Source organism: Heloderma suspectum, chromosome 8, assembly GCF_057233095.1.
Source record: "Heloderma suspectum isolate Gila_16-S chromosome 8, 16-S_ref, whole genome shotgun sequence".
In the NCBI taxonomy this organism is placed as follows: domain Eukaryota; kingdom Metazoa; phylum Chordata; class Lepidosauria; order Squamata; family Helodermatidae; genus Heloderma; species Heloderma suspectum.
This window is the reverse complement of record NC_139465.1, coordinates 13,295,475-13,309,270: the sequence shown is the minus strand read 5'-3', so window position 1 is coordinate 13,309,270 and position 13,796 is coordinate 13,295,475. Positions and strand designations below refer to the sequence as shown.

General features: G+C 46.9%; 1 protein-coding gene across 1 annotated transcript in view; it reads right to left on the bottom strand.

Annotated features, from left to right (window-relative positions):
- TOX3 (TOX high mobility group box family member 3) overlaps positions 1–4,878 on the bottom strand; it is a 132,213-nt gene extending 127,335 nt beyond the window's left edge. The window contains exons 1-2 of the mRNA XM_084812983.1: positions 4,645–4,878; positions 3,451–3,769 (exon numbers count right to left, since the gene is read on the bottom strand). Coding sequence (XP_084669109.1) covers positions 3,451–3,552 — 102 coding nt within the window. The 5' untranslated portion in view covers positions 3,553–3,769; positions 4,645–4,878. The remainder of the gene's footprint in view (positions 1–3,450; positions 3,770–4,644) is intronic.
- Between the last annotated feature and the right edge of the window lie 8,918 nt (positions 4,879–13,796).

The window sequence follows — 13,796 nt, the reverse complement described above, 5'->3', positions numbered from 1 at the left end:
TATAGACACATGCTATGATATAGAATACAATTATGGCCTTAAAGTTTACATCCTTTGCTCTAAATAAATCCCATTAAATTCATATTCTGAAATGGCTGAGGACTGTAACCCATGAGGAATAACAGACACAGAAATAATGTATTTTGAGTTATTGGCCATTGTATTCTACCATATATAGAATACACACACACACACACACACACTAGGTACCAGTCCAGACTGTTTGGCCTCTTCTTATGCTATTCAGCACATACTGTGTGATTGCATTAGACACTGATTCAACAAAAACATGCAAGTACTAACACTGCCACAACATTGTTAAGTACAGTGGATACACAGCCTGACCTTGTATCAGCACATAACAGTGTATGTAAAAATACATGAATGCAATGCAATTTTAGATGACACAGCAACCAGAAGAAGCTTGGATGACATCAGCAAAAGAAAGAAGCAAGATTCATCTGACGAACTCTTCAGCCATCTAGCCAGCTGTGGTTTAAAGCTGCATAAATGAATATGAGATCTGCAATCACAGTCTTCAAATATTTTACTCTGGAGTAGCCCCACAGGTTAGTAGACTCATTCTAAAAAGTGCCATGAAGATAATAGCTTTGACATCCTGATCTGGTAAGGGTCATAAGCCGTTTCTCATAGGGATTATTGATTTCAGTTGTCCTTTTATTTCCCATTGTGTTTAGGATCACAACCCAAGTCCTGTCCATCCTCTGCCATGGATGCAAGTTGGCATACAAGTGTCTTTTGTAAAGGTGCAGAAAAAGTGAAACAGAGTTAACAGATTCCTAGCAGGTCAAGAGGTAGATTGATGTTCTACGGAATCCTATCTGACCCCTGCTCCCCATCTTCCTTCCTCACCCTGACACATTGGGAAATTATTCAAAATGTGCTACAGTTGGTTTGCTTCCACAAACTTATAATTTTGGAGCTATTTGCATTCTACAGAGGCAAACCAACAGCACACAACCAATTGTTTACACAGATTTTTTTCATATAACTGAAGATAAGTGCCCACACCAAAACCCTCATGGTATATAGTGTACAACAAATGTGTATGAATTAAATAAATGACAGCAAGCGTTGAGCTGCCCTCTAACTCACTGAACTTTATACATTTGGCTTCCCTATCCAATGATAGTGCAGTTGTCCAAAGCATTTAAAAGAAAAATCCTTAAAACTCAAGCTGATGCTCTAGCAGCTAGAGTCTATCCCCTAATTTGTATTAAGAGTCCCTCCTCTTTTTTCATGCTATCAACACAGCAGCATGCTTATACTCTCAAGTGTTGTATTTTCCCAAGAGCATGCGCAGGAATACATTCTCCAGGAGTGGTTTAAGATCACCTGGAGAAAAGACATGTGTACATTTTGGCTAGGTAGGACAAGGCAAACACCAGATCGGCTTTCATCAAACATGACCACCTTGCCCAGCCAAGCATATTCAACATTAGAGCCTTCTTAAAGAAAACTTTGCTTCAGTGACATCCTCCTGCAAAGCAATTTTCAAATAAGGAACTTCTGGCAACCACCTCAGATATTGTTTTGAAAATCCTATTTTTCCCCTCAACTGGCTTTCCTTTTTCTCAAACTTTATCTAGGTAATCACCATCCCAAATCAGTTAACTGTCTGCATACCATCCTTTTTTTCTTAGCATCTTAGGCAGCACCTCACAAGATCCCCCAGAGGTTAGGCAAACACAGCATAAGGAGGGGAAAACTGGCTGAGAAAGGGGTCTTTATATACATGTATGAAGGCTGGGTGCTAATAACCCAGTGTGCTATTGACACAGTGTAGTGCAAACAGCCAAGTCCCTTTCAGAATAGCATGAGTCACGGTGTCCCTCTTAAGTTTGCATTTCCCTGTTCTTTCCCAGCTATTGGCAAACACAGTCTAGCAGTGGTTGAAAAATATTTTGTAAATGCATTTAGCTGCAGGGAATGTCCTTCCCTTCTGGCTGCTACATGTACCCTGTCATCTATAACAGCACAAGAGCAATGTAAATAAAACACAGGGCTCAGCAGTACTACAACTTCTCCTGCAGACTAACAAGTCAAACTACATGGTTTGTTCCCTTTATGTTGTTAGTAGTTGTAGAATCATCCATCCATCCACCTATCTAATTCCCATTTGGAATGGCACTTGGATCCTAAACACATTTACTTAGATGTAAACCCCATGAATTTCAATAAAACTTCCACGTAAGCATACTTCGTTAGAACAAAACACTTAGTTAATGTCTTAGCACAACTGTGGTGGAATGTGAGAAAAAAAGTGGGACCATTTAGAACGAGGGGAGAAGGGAAAGGGGGAGACAACAATCCACAATCTACAGTATGCTTTGCATGTTCATCATACTCTAAATACTGAGACAAAAAAAATAGGTCTAATCTCTACAAAAGCCAAACCAACAAACAAAAAGAGACATCAGTAGCAGATGGTTCCTGGCTGCAGTTCCCAAAGTACTGCTAGTAGGCTCAGCAAAACTGTCCATTGTTCCAGGTTTCCAAGAAAGACAGAAAACTGCATCTTTAAAAACTGCACAAGCCCATTTTTGCCCAGATACACCATGCACACACTTTACCTTCATCAGCAATTCCCCCACGACCAATGAAACAATAGCTATTCCGCAAGTAGCACATCTTTTTGTGTATGCATGTGTGTTTACAGGGAAACTGTGCCTTATTTCAAAAGAACTGGGAGGAAATGATAAGGGATTATCCTTCCAAATTGGGGGGGGGGTGCCGAAGAAGAAAGTCAGAGATGATTGTCCATGCTAGAGAGAGGGGAAAGAGACAGACAGAAAGTGTTGGTGAGGAGAGCACTTGGGAAAGTTTTGATTAAAAATTGCTGTCCCAGTGAAACAGCAGGGAAACAAAGTTTTAAGATCGAGCCAAGTTTGTTTGTTTATTTGTTTTCCCCTTGTTGCCCCCCCCAACACACACACACAAACACACACACACAACTACGATAAACTAGAGCACCCAGAGGTGCAGCTAGGGATGGAACTTGGGGCCAAAGTCCAGGGCCCTGCAACCCAGGAGGTCCCCCAAATGACCACTCAGAGAGCGGCAGGTGATGAAGGCATCAGGGCAAGAGAAACAAACTCCATTTTATTCCTGCGGACATGGTGTCGCTATGATTTAAGTGAGTTTAAAATGCAAATCTGCACATGCTCAGAGTATTATTATTATTATTATTATTATTATTATTCAGGACTGGCAAACAGTTTCGTTGTCGTTCTAACTAAAGTAATATACATGGCTGCCTAAAGGTGGGCGGGGGGGGGGCATAAAACCATTAAGTCCGGGGTCTAAAATTACTTAGCTCCACTGCTGTCAGCATCGCCAGAAAACAAACGAAACTATGACAAACTAGAGCATCACCAGAAACAAAGGCATAGGGCTGGGGAGCGCGAGAGAGATTAAAGAAGTAGTCACCTTGTTGTAGTTGTAGTAACCCAAACACTGGGCAAAGTCCAGATGGGAGGGGTCTCCGGGAAGAGAGCTTCCAGATGCAGCTGGGTAAAATCTTACATCCATGTTGGGGCTGTTTGGGGTGGGGTAGGGGGGAAAGGGGGTGTGGGGGGGGCGAATGGAAGCAGAGTTCAGGGGAAGGGGAGGAGGTCCGTGTGGTCCAAAGGGCTGAAGTTCTGAGCGGCTGGAAATAGATCCACCTTCCCAAGTGCCGTGGGTTTGGGGGGCACCGCGCCGATCAAGCAGTTGGGGGGATCTGCGGAGTGGAGAGAGGCGACGCTTCCTGGAGGACAAGGAAGGAGGGAAAGCAAACAAGGGATGGGATGATAGAGACGGGAGAAGGGGCGGGAGGGGGAGAGCGGCAGGTGAGCAGGAGCGGGGAGGGAGGTACAGGTGAGGGAAGCTCTGCGGGGAGGAGGAGGAGGAGGAAGAAGAAGAAGATGGGGGAGTCTCTGGCGCCCTGGGGAAGGGGGGAGGCTGCTGTCTTTCTCAAGGCTCTCTCCGCCCCCTCCGGCGGCAAGCCCCGGGGTTTTGCCTTTCTGCCTCCAGGACCAGCTGCACCACACAAAGAAGCCACGCGCCCGGCTCGGAGGAGAAGGCGGCAGCGGCAGCAGCTCTTCCCGCTCCCCCCCCCCCGCACCCCGCCCGCCTCGGGAGCAGGGGACGGCGACGGGGCGCGCGGGCGGCCGGGCAGGCGGGCGCGCGCGCGCGCTCCTCCGCCGAGGCAGCCGGCGCGAGGGTCCTCTCCCCGCTCCTCCTCGGGAAGTCTGTGTGGAGAGCGAGAGAGAGCGCGAGAGAGGACCGAGAAAGCCACTCCAAACTCCTCGAGTTGGGGGCGGGGGGGGCGGGGGGGCAGAGAAGAGAAAGAGGCGCCAAACGCCTGAGGAGCTGCGGGGCGGTCGGCAGCTTCGCGCCCTGCCTCAAAGCGCTGAGCGAGCCTCACAACCGGGGCATGCTTACGGCGCCGGCTCGCCCAGACGGGACGCGGGGCAGGACAGGAGAGAGGTGGTGCTGGGACCCCCGGGCACCGCCGCCGTCCCCCCCCCCGACGCTTCGCTCTCCGGGAGCCCCCGCGCGACCACCACCCCCCCGCGGTGTCCCCCTCCCCTCAGCAGCTGGCGCTCTCCCGAGCCCGCTCCGCACCCCTGCGAAGGCTACCTCGCGCGCAAAGCAGGGGCCGGGCGCGCGCGCGCGCGCTTTCGCCAGCCGGAGATGGCAGGGCGCGCGGGGACCTGGGGCGGGGGGCGAGAAGAAGGGGAGCGCCCGTGTAGGAATCTCGGTACCGACGAACTACTGTCTTGGACTGACTGACGGGTCGAGTGTGCCTCGCACTTGTGGATGGGGGCGTGCAGCGGCCCGGACGGAACTTCCGTGTCGCCTCCGCTTTCCTGCGGAGCCGGTCCACGGCGGCTCAGTGCGCCCGTCCTCGAGGACGTGACGTGATGGAATTGCCCGCACGTCTAAACCAGCCTCGTGTGGGCAGGGAAAGAGGGCGAAGGCTGCCTCGAGCAAGTGCCCCTGGCATCCCTTGGATGATGGAAGCCTCGGGACCACTTACCCATGTAAACAAGCCTGGGCTAGATCTAGTAGCAGCCCCCTCCCCCCCAATCGAGCTTTCGTGTTACTTGGATCCGATGCTTTTGCGTGGAGTTAAGTTCACACGTTCCGTTACCAGTCACCATCGTTTTTGGTTGTGTTCGGAAGTTGTATGAACGTGTGAGCAGTATCGTTTACATCCAACCTCCATAGGTTCATTGTAAGATATCTGAAAGAGCCCCCACATGTACAACTATACATCTGGAGGGAATCTGTCTTGGAGACAGACCTCTGCTCCCACAGTTGCATAGGAGAGGCGCTTTCAGACATTATAAGGAATGCCTGGAGGTTAGGCATTTGCAGTCCTGCTTCCCAGATTTGTATAACATATGAATAAGGCTGTGGATGAGGAAATCAAGTGATGTACATGCAGGTCTATCACTCTATATTAAGAATATAAGAAGAGCCATGCTGGGTCAGATCAAAGGCCCATCTAGTCCAGAATTCTGTTCACACAGTGGCCAACCAGCTGCCCATAGGAAACCCACAAGCAGGACATGAGGGCAACAGAACCCTCCCACCCATGTTCCCCAGTACCTGGTGTACATTGGCATACTGCCTCTGATACTGCAGATTGCACATAGCCATCAGGACTAGTAGCCATTGACAGCTTTATCCACCATGAATTTGTTTAACCCCCTTTTAAAGCCATCCAAATTGGTGGCCACTATGTATCGTGGTACCAAATTCCATAGTTTGACTATGCACTGTGTGAAGAAGGCCTTCCTTTTATCTGTCCTGAATCTCCCACCAAATTCTCTTCATTACTACTCATCCCATCCTGACTCACAACTGAATGTTAGTCGACCTATGACCAATAGCTTGTCAACAGCACATAAGCAGGCCCTTCTCAGTAGTAGCCCCTATCCTTTGGAACACTCTCTCACGTGTGGTCTGAGAGGTGGAAACTGTGGTGCATTTCAGATGCCTCTTGAAGATGTACCTGTGTACTCTGGCTTTCTCTGACTTATAACTGCAAAATTGTTTTACTGTTGTTGTAATGTTTTTAATGTATTGTTGGTTTTACATTGATTTTTATTTTGTATTTTATGTATCTTTAAAGTAAACCGCTTAGAGATCTTATGATATCAAGTGGTATATAAGTAGTTTAAGTGAGTGAGTGAGTGAGTGAATGAATGAATGAATAAAATTAAAAGTGTGATGTACTCCAGGGAAAAGTATTGTGGTTGAGGTGCTATGAGACGATATGAAAGTTCCCTCTGTGACACCTCATTCATACACACAAATCCCTGTTGATGCTTAAGCCATCACATGACGAGCGTGCATGTGCGAAATAACATAAAACTTTTCAGGGGAGTCAGTTTGACATATTCAACTGCAAGTCATGATGTACATGCATACATCAATTAGACCAGACTATGCAGGATGTCCTGATGATAGAGGTATGCAAGTGTTAAACACTGAGTGTGCATTATGGATTTCCTATGCAGAAAACTGTTTACAGTACAAAACAGCATGAAGCTTGCACATAGATTGTGCACATAGGAAGCACAGAACAGTGCACCTACAATGACACAGATGTGTATTTAATTATTGTTCATGATGCATGTTTCATGCAATGGTTTGGGAAGGGACGAGCTGGATAATGGCTGGAAGCAAATTAGAACTATATAGAAAGCGGGAAGGGAGAAGTAAGATCCATGCAAGCCTAATAGGGAAAGGGTAATACATACAACTTACGAGGGGAAAGGAATGAGAAGGGAAGTGCCAAGAAGGGTCAGAGAAGCACGAGGCACGAAGTTCTGGGCTTATCCAGTGAGCCCAAATTTCCAGCCTCATCAAGCTTCGTTTTCCAAAACATGTATTTGTATTTGTTGATGCTGTGTTTGGTTAGTCTCAGTTTATTTTTCTTCACAGCTTCCTATTTCCACTGTTATTTATTATTTTGTATTCAAAAGATGCGTCAATCGCTGGGTATAAGTAAACCTTTCAAATATCATCCCCCCCACATGCTCTTGCTGAATAATTTCCACCACTTCCTTTTAAAAAGAAAAGAATAAATTTCAGCTTCAACACCCCTTGTAATGTACTTTATTGATTCATACTGATGTCTGGCTACCTCAACTTAGAGGAAAGCTACAAACTCCTCTTTTCCTATATTCTCCAAGTAGGTTTTAAATATACAATCTCTCTCTCACACGCTCACACACCAGCCTACCTACAGATGTTTCTTCTGCTCTATGATACAAAGTAATGTATTCCTGTATGAAGATGCTAGAGACTAAATAGTAGTAAATAGCAGCGCGTGGAAATCATGTGGGCCTGTGGAAGCAAAAGGGATGCTAGCAAGTCCTCCCCCTATCCCCTACACACACACACACTCACGCTTTGGTGAAATTCAAGGCCAACATCAAGGGTAGGCATGATCCGGCACTTGCTGAGGACCCACACCTCAGTAGGGGCCCACTGACAAGAGCCCCCTGGAGTTTTTCCTCTTCTTTACCATTGCAACTTGATTGTTCACTTGCCTCTCACTATGCCCAGACAATGGTGGTGGCAAGAAGGAGGAGTGGTAGAGGCCTCTGCTTGCTTGCTCACTGGCTCAATGCCTGCCAAGCAAGCAAGTGGCAGCAATGATGAGAAAGAGAATGAGGAGCAGGAGCCAATGGCAACGAGAAGGGAAACTCATGGAGGAACGAGAGCCGGTGTGGCGTAGTGGCGAGAGTGTTGGACTAGGAGCTGGGAGATCTGGGTTCTAGTCCCCACTCGGCCATGGAAGCTCACTGGGTGACTTTGGGCCAGTCAGACTCTCAGCCCAGCCCACCTCACAGGGTTGTTGTTGTGAGGATAAAATGGAGAGGCGGAGATAATGTAAGCCACCTTGGGTTCCTTGCAAGAGGAAAAAAGGCGGGGTATAAATGCAATCAATCAATCAATCATTGAGGGTGCCTTACCTCAATGGGCCTTCCAAAGGGCCTTCCAAAACCTGGAGCTGGCACTGCTGAAGTTATTCTGCCTCAGCAGAGCTCCAGATTTTGCCATGAATTCTGCGTTAGGTCTAATTTTGGAACCCTTTGGTGGATTGTGCCCCATGGATCAGATCTATCTGTCTCCCACCCTCAAAAGAGTTTTAGGGAACAATCCTATGGCCGCTAGACAGCGGCTAGACAGCCATAAGGTATCGTGTTATCCGGGAACCAACTTTGGAGCCCACGCTCCGAGGTCAGTTCCCAGAGAACTGACTTTTTCCCACTTCCGCGCTGTCTGCCTCCAAAGCAGTGAGGAACAGCCCCATCCTCTGCACTCACAAAAGGAGCTCGGAGCGGCTGAAAAGGGGCATGGCTGGGGGCATTCTGGGGTGGGGCAGGCAGAACTGCCTGTATGACACATCCTATGTGTTGTACAGCAGCCTCCTTCCCTGCTCTGTCCTCCTGTGGCTAGAGAACCACAATCGGCTGTCTAACCAAAAATGCAGGGCAGGAGAAGCGCAAAGGGAACAATCCCCTCCGTGCTTCTCCTGCCCTGCTTTGGATAGGTGGTCACCTCCGAGTTTGGAGGTGGACACCTATCTGGATAGGATTGCGCCCTTAGCTGCCTTCACTCTTCCCTCTCTTGCATCTCAGTAAATTTGTCATACAGCTAAATCTGATTGGCTGTGTTCTGTTATGATGTTGTCCTTTCTCACCTGTTTAATTCATCCAGGAAGGAGGAAAAAGAAAACGGGGAAAGGGGAAGCAAAGGCACTGAAGCAACTGTGGCCAGGCAAAATGACGAAGGGGATCTTTTTTAAAGGAGAATAATTGTATAGTCAAAATTATTTTACGGTGCAATCCTATTCCCACTAGAGGGAAGCCTCCAATCTTGGAGGCTTCTGGGTATCCTATGCCTTGCTGGGCTGCTGCAAGCAGGGCAGAGGAGCGACAGAAGCAATGTTTCCTTCTCCATCCTTTTTTGTTTTTTCCTCTAGATGGGCCTCTAAGTTCAGCTAGAGAGGTTGCGCTACCAAGAGTGGGCTGAGCAAACCACAGGATATGGTGGATCTCAGCCTTTCCTCTCCCCTCCCTTCCCAGCTTGCCAGACCATCCCGTTTCGACTTCTATGAGTCAGCCTCAAGAAGCAGCTATCACAGTACTTTCTGCAGCTGCTGCAAGGGGGCAGGGGAGGGGAGGGACTGGAAAGTCCCCTCCCAAAGTCATAGGTACTGTATGTCTATGGCTTGTGGGTGGGGGAGTGTACTCTGACGTATCCTCTGGACTATCTTCCAGGGACCATATGTTTGCTCTCTTAGTTTTGCAATTAAAAGTGAAGTGCCTGGTTTGTTTGTTTTCTCCTCCTCCCTCCCAATCCCCTTTCCTTTTGTGTCCTGTGTTTTAGATTGCATGCCTCAGTGAAGAGACCATCTTATTTCCTATCTTTGTAAGCCACTCAGGGAGCTTTTTTTTTGGCTGAAGGGCGGGGCCGGGATGCCTTGAATGAATGAACAGGTAAATAAATGTTTTTTTGTGTGTGAAATTTCCACTCCACCAGAATGACTAGTTTTGATTTGAACACTGAAAGTAGGGGATATTTAACACAGCTCTAAAGTTATCTATATTTAGGAGATTTATGTCCTGAAACTACAATAAGTTAAGAAAGTTCATGGAAGGAAAGGTTCCTGCCCCCTGCAGCCACCTGTACCCCTTTAAAAGCCTCTCGGGAGAGTTGGGGCATCTCCTGAATACTTTGGGGGTGGGGAAGGAAGGGATGGGAAACTTTCCTTCCATGAACTTCCTTAAGCTAATTTATCCTAGGATCCAAGCCCAATTTGGGGTGGTTCCACCCTCCCTCAGCACCCATGTCACATAATTCGGGAAGGTCTCCCAACCCTTCAAAGAGGCTTGGGGGGGATACAGGGGGGGGCCTTTGGGAGGTAAGAAGTGATTCTATGATTCTGTGTGAAACATGCTGCAAACTTACTTAGGTTAACTTAACTTAGGATCGAAGTCTACGAAACGTTTGGTCCTTCACACCCCCAAATTAACCAAATCTAGAATCCCATATGTTGGAACCCCTTCTTATGCAGTTTCCATGTCGGATAAGTAAGTACTGCATTCTTTGAAACTAGTGTAATTAAAACAACCAGGTTTTGTACCATGAATGGAATACTCCATGCAAGGATTTCTTTTGTAATACTACGTAACCTTGGGGAATTAAAAGAAACAAACAAAACAAGGGCACCCTCCAGATGGCTATGCACGGACCTCTAGAATCAATCAACACTTCAAATCTTTCCCCTCACAGGCAGCAAAATGCCAGCAGATTCACAGAACCTTGAGTCAAACTTGATTTAGCCCATGCTACCATGTTCAACGTCCCCTTGTCTGCGGCTGGCAAGCCCATGTTGAACAGGTGCAGTGAACTGACTGTATGAATCGGCTGCCATAAGTGCAAATTATAGATGCCCTCTCACGTTTCATGGAGTGCACGGGTGATTTGTGCTTGCAGTGGCTAATTAAAACCATAAAAGCGAAATCAGAAAAGGAGTCCTAGTCTACCCAGTTCTCCTGTAACCTCTCATTCAAAGGAAACCAACCCAGGGTAAGCACTGGAACCCCTGAAGCATCACCACTCAGAGAATCGGGTACACATGACGATAATATATAGCTCCAAGGGTTGCAGTTCAATGTAAGCATCCATAGCTCAGCAGCAAAGCCCCATGGTTTGCATGCAAAAGGCTCCAGTTTTAACCCCCTTGCTTCTCCAGTGAAAAGGGTCTTACGTGCGAAGGCTGGGAAAGACCTGAAAACTGGGACAGGCAACTTGTGGCCCTCCAGATGTTTTGGCCTACAACTCCCATCAGCCCTAGCCAGAATGTAAGGCATAATGGGAGTTGTAGGCCAAAACATCCGTGGGACGCCACTTGCCCACCCCTGTCTTAAAACCACAGATTTTAAAACCACAGGTGGGGTGTGACATCATTTTGAGCAGCCTTCCCCAAACTGGCACCCTCCAGATGTTTTGGACTTCAATTCCTATCAGCCCCAGCCAGCACAGCCAATGGTCAGGAATCACGGGAGTTGTAGTCCAAAACCTCTAGGTGGCACTAGGTTGATGAAGGCTGGCCTAGTCCAACGTTCTGTTCGCCAAGAGTGTCCTCTGGGAAAATCACAAGCTGGTCATGAAGGCAACAAATCCACCCCAGTGTTTATCTCCAGCATCTGGTATTTGGAGTAGGGATGTATGGATTTTGTAAGATCTGTTCCGTCTGCATTTCATGGATTGTCAGGTGCCTTTCATTCTGTCATCCGCTCATTGGCACAATCAGATTTTTTCCCCAATTTTTCAAATTCACACTTGCAAATATGTGCAAATCCCACCCCCACCCCCACCCCACACACACAATGTACATTTCCATGCTTTAGCCTATGGGAGAAATGCTCATTTTTGGCCTTTGTTTTTATTTTACATAGTTTTCTATGACTAAATTTGCATAAAATTCTGGAAAGTTAAAAAACCGGCCCGCAAGCCTGCAGAATTTGTGCGACTTGGGAAGATTTGGTCTGCTGCAGAATCCATGGACTGGATTCAAAGAAACCTGAACTCATTTGATTTCATTGCAAATTTCTCTGACATCCCTAATTTAGAGGTATACCACTTCTAAACCCAGAGGTTTCCTTTATCTAACATTGCTAGTGGCCTTCAATAGATCTTGTCCATGAATTTATCCAATCCTTTTTAAAAAAATTGTCAATTTGCATTCAAATGACCAGTTCTTCACATCGTGAATGTCCAGCTTACCCAGACAAAAGGAGAGGGGTGGGAAAGATGTGTCACTGAACAACAACAGCATCTGCAGTTGTGTGATTCGGTCTCATATTTAGATAAATCCAAAATACAGGAAGTATAAACTTTAGCCCACAGCTGGCCCAATATATTTTTGCCATCCCAAGGAGCTAAACAAGATGTAATATATACTCTTATTTTTTTATTTTATTTATTATTGCATTTATATCCCGCCTTTTTTCCTCTTGCAAGGAACCCAAGGCGGCTTACATTATCCTCCTCCTCTCCATTTTATCCTCACAACAACAACCCTGTGAGGTGGGTTGGGCTGAGAGTCTATGACTGGCCCAAAGTCACCCAGTGAGCTTCCATGGCCGAGTGGGGACTAGAACCCGGATCTCCCAGCTCCCAGTCCAACACTCTTGCCACTACACCACACTGGCTACAGTGTGTCTTAAGGTATGTTTTGTTTTTGTTTTGTTTTTCAAACAAGTAATACAAAATGCACATGTGTGCTCAGAGGCAAGTTAGGGCCGATCTACATTGCGCCCGCCATCGCAATGAATTCGGTGTCCCATCGGGTTAAACGCTCTCGCATTAAAACGTGATTATTCACACTCACCCATTTTCCCCATTGCAGTGCTTCATCGAATGTGCAAGCTCGGTTCACACTCAAGCGCTGTCCTGTTTTCCTGCTGATTTCCTGCACGCACTTGTCTGATCTCGGATGCTAAGTGGGGTCGGCCCCGGTCAGTAGTTGGATGGGCGACCGCCTGGGAATCAGGCTTCCTGCACTAAGCAGGGGGTTTTCTATCTCTTTAAATGAGACTAAGTTTTACTCCCTCCTATCCCCCGCTCCGGATGTTGTTGTTTTTTAATTAAGGCGCTACCCTCGCAGAATCGGGGCTTCTCTGCGATTTTTTTTTTTCCTAATTCAGGCATGATCTTCGAAGATTCGAAGTTGTGAACTACTTCACAACTACTTCCAACTACTGACCAGGGCCGACCCTGCTTAGCTTCCGAGATCAGACAAGCGCGCGCACATCCAGCCCTTTGCTTGTTGCTGAGGAAACAGGGGCTGCTGAGGAAGCTATGCAATCAGTAGCTGGAAGAAGACATGGGGCCGTCAAGAGCTGTGATCAGACAGGAGGGAAATACAAACACCGCCATATATGGACAGGCAGGGGAGGGGACTATGACCGGATATGGTAGCGAAGGTGGAAAATCAGAGCACATTAAGGGGAAATACTGGGATATCAGGGTATTGAAAGTGGGAGCATGGAAGTAGGAAATTCCGGTTCCAATTCAAGGCGGGTACTGTGTAGTGTGAAAGGCGGGTGGTGAAACCTCATTGGAAGCGAAAAAAGGCAGTAAGTGTAGATCCAGCCTAAGTGTGTATAAGATTGCAGCATTCATCCAGAGCATGAATTCTAGGATTCCTTGCAATTGCTGAGTGGGTGCAGGGGTACAGACCCCAATCTGGCAAGTTACATCTTCAAGCAGTGAAAGAATTCATGAATTCATTGTCATGATCCTCATAGGAAGCTGCCTTATACCAAGTCAGATTCATGCTGACTACACCAGGGGTCCTCAACATGGCAACCGCAGGCACTTCCAATGGCGCGTGTGAAGGGCCCCCCAGCATGACACCCATGGGCACTCATAGAATTTATTTTACTTTATTATTTTTAATCCATTTTTAATATACATACATGAATACATATGAAATGCACACAACTTTATAGTAATTATATATAGGCATCAACAAAATGCACCAAACATCTAAATAAGCACCCATATCTAAATAAGTGTCTATATGCCATCCATTCAAATATTGAAAACATTGTAAGATGCTCAACACTGAAAGCGTTGTAAGGTCCATTGCATTATAGGAGGTGAGTGTTTATCCTTCCAATGTTAGAATATCAGCCTTTTAGCTGTCAAAATGGTGTGGAGATTCCATTTAAGCTGGCCATTTGTTAATTTCCATG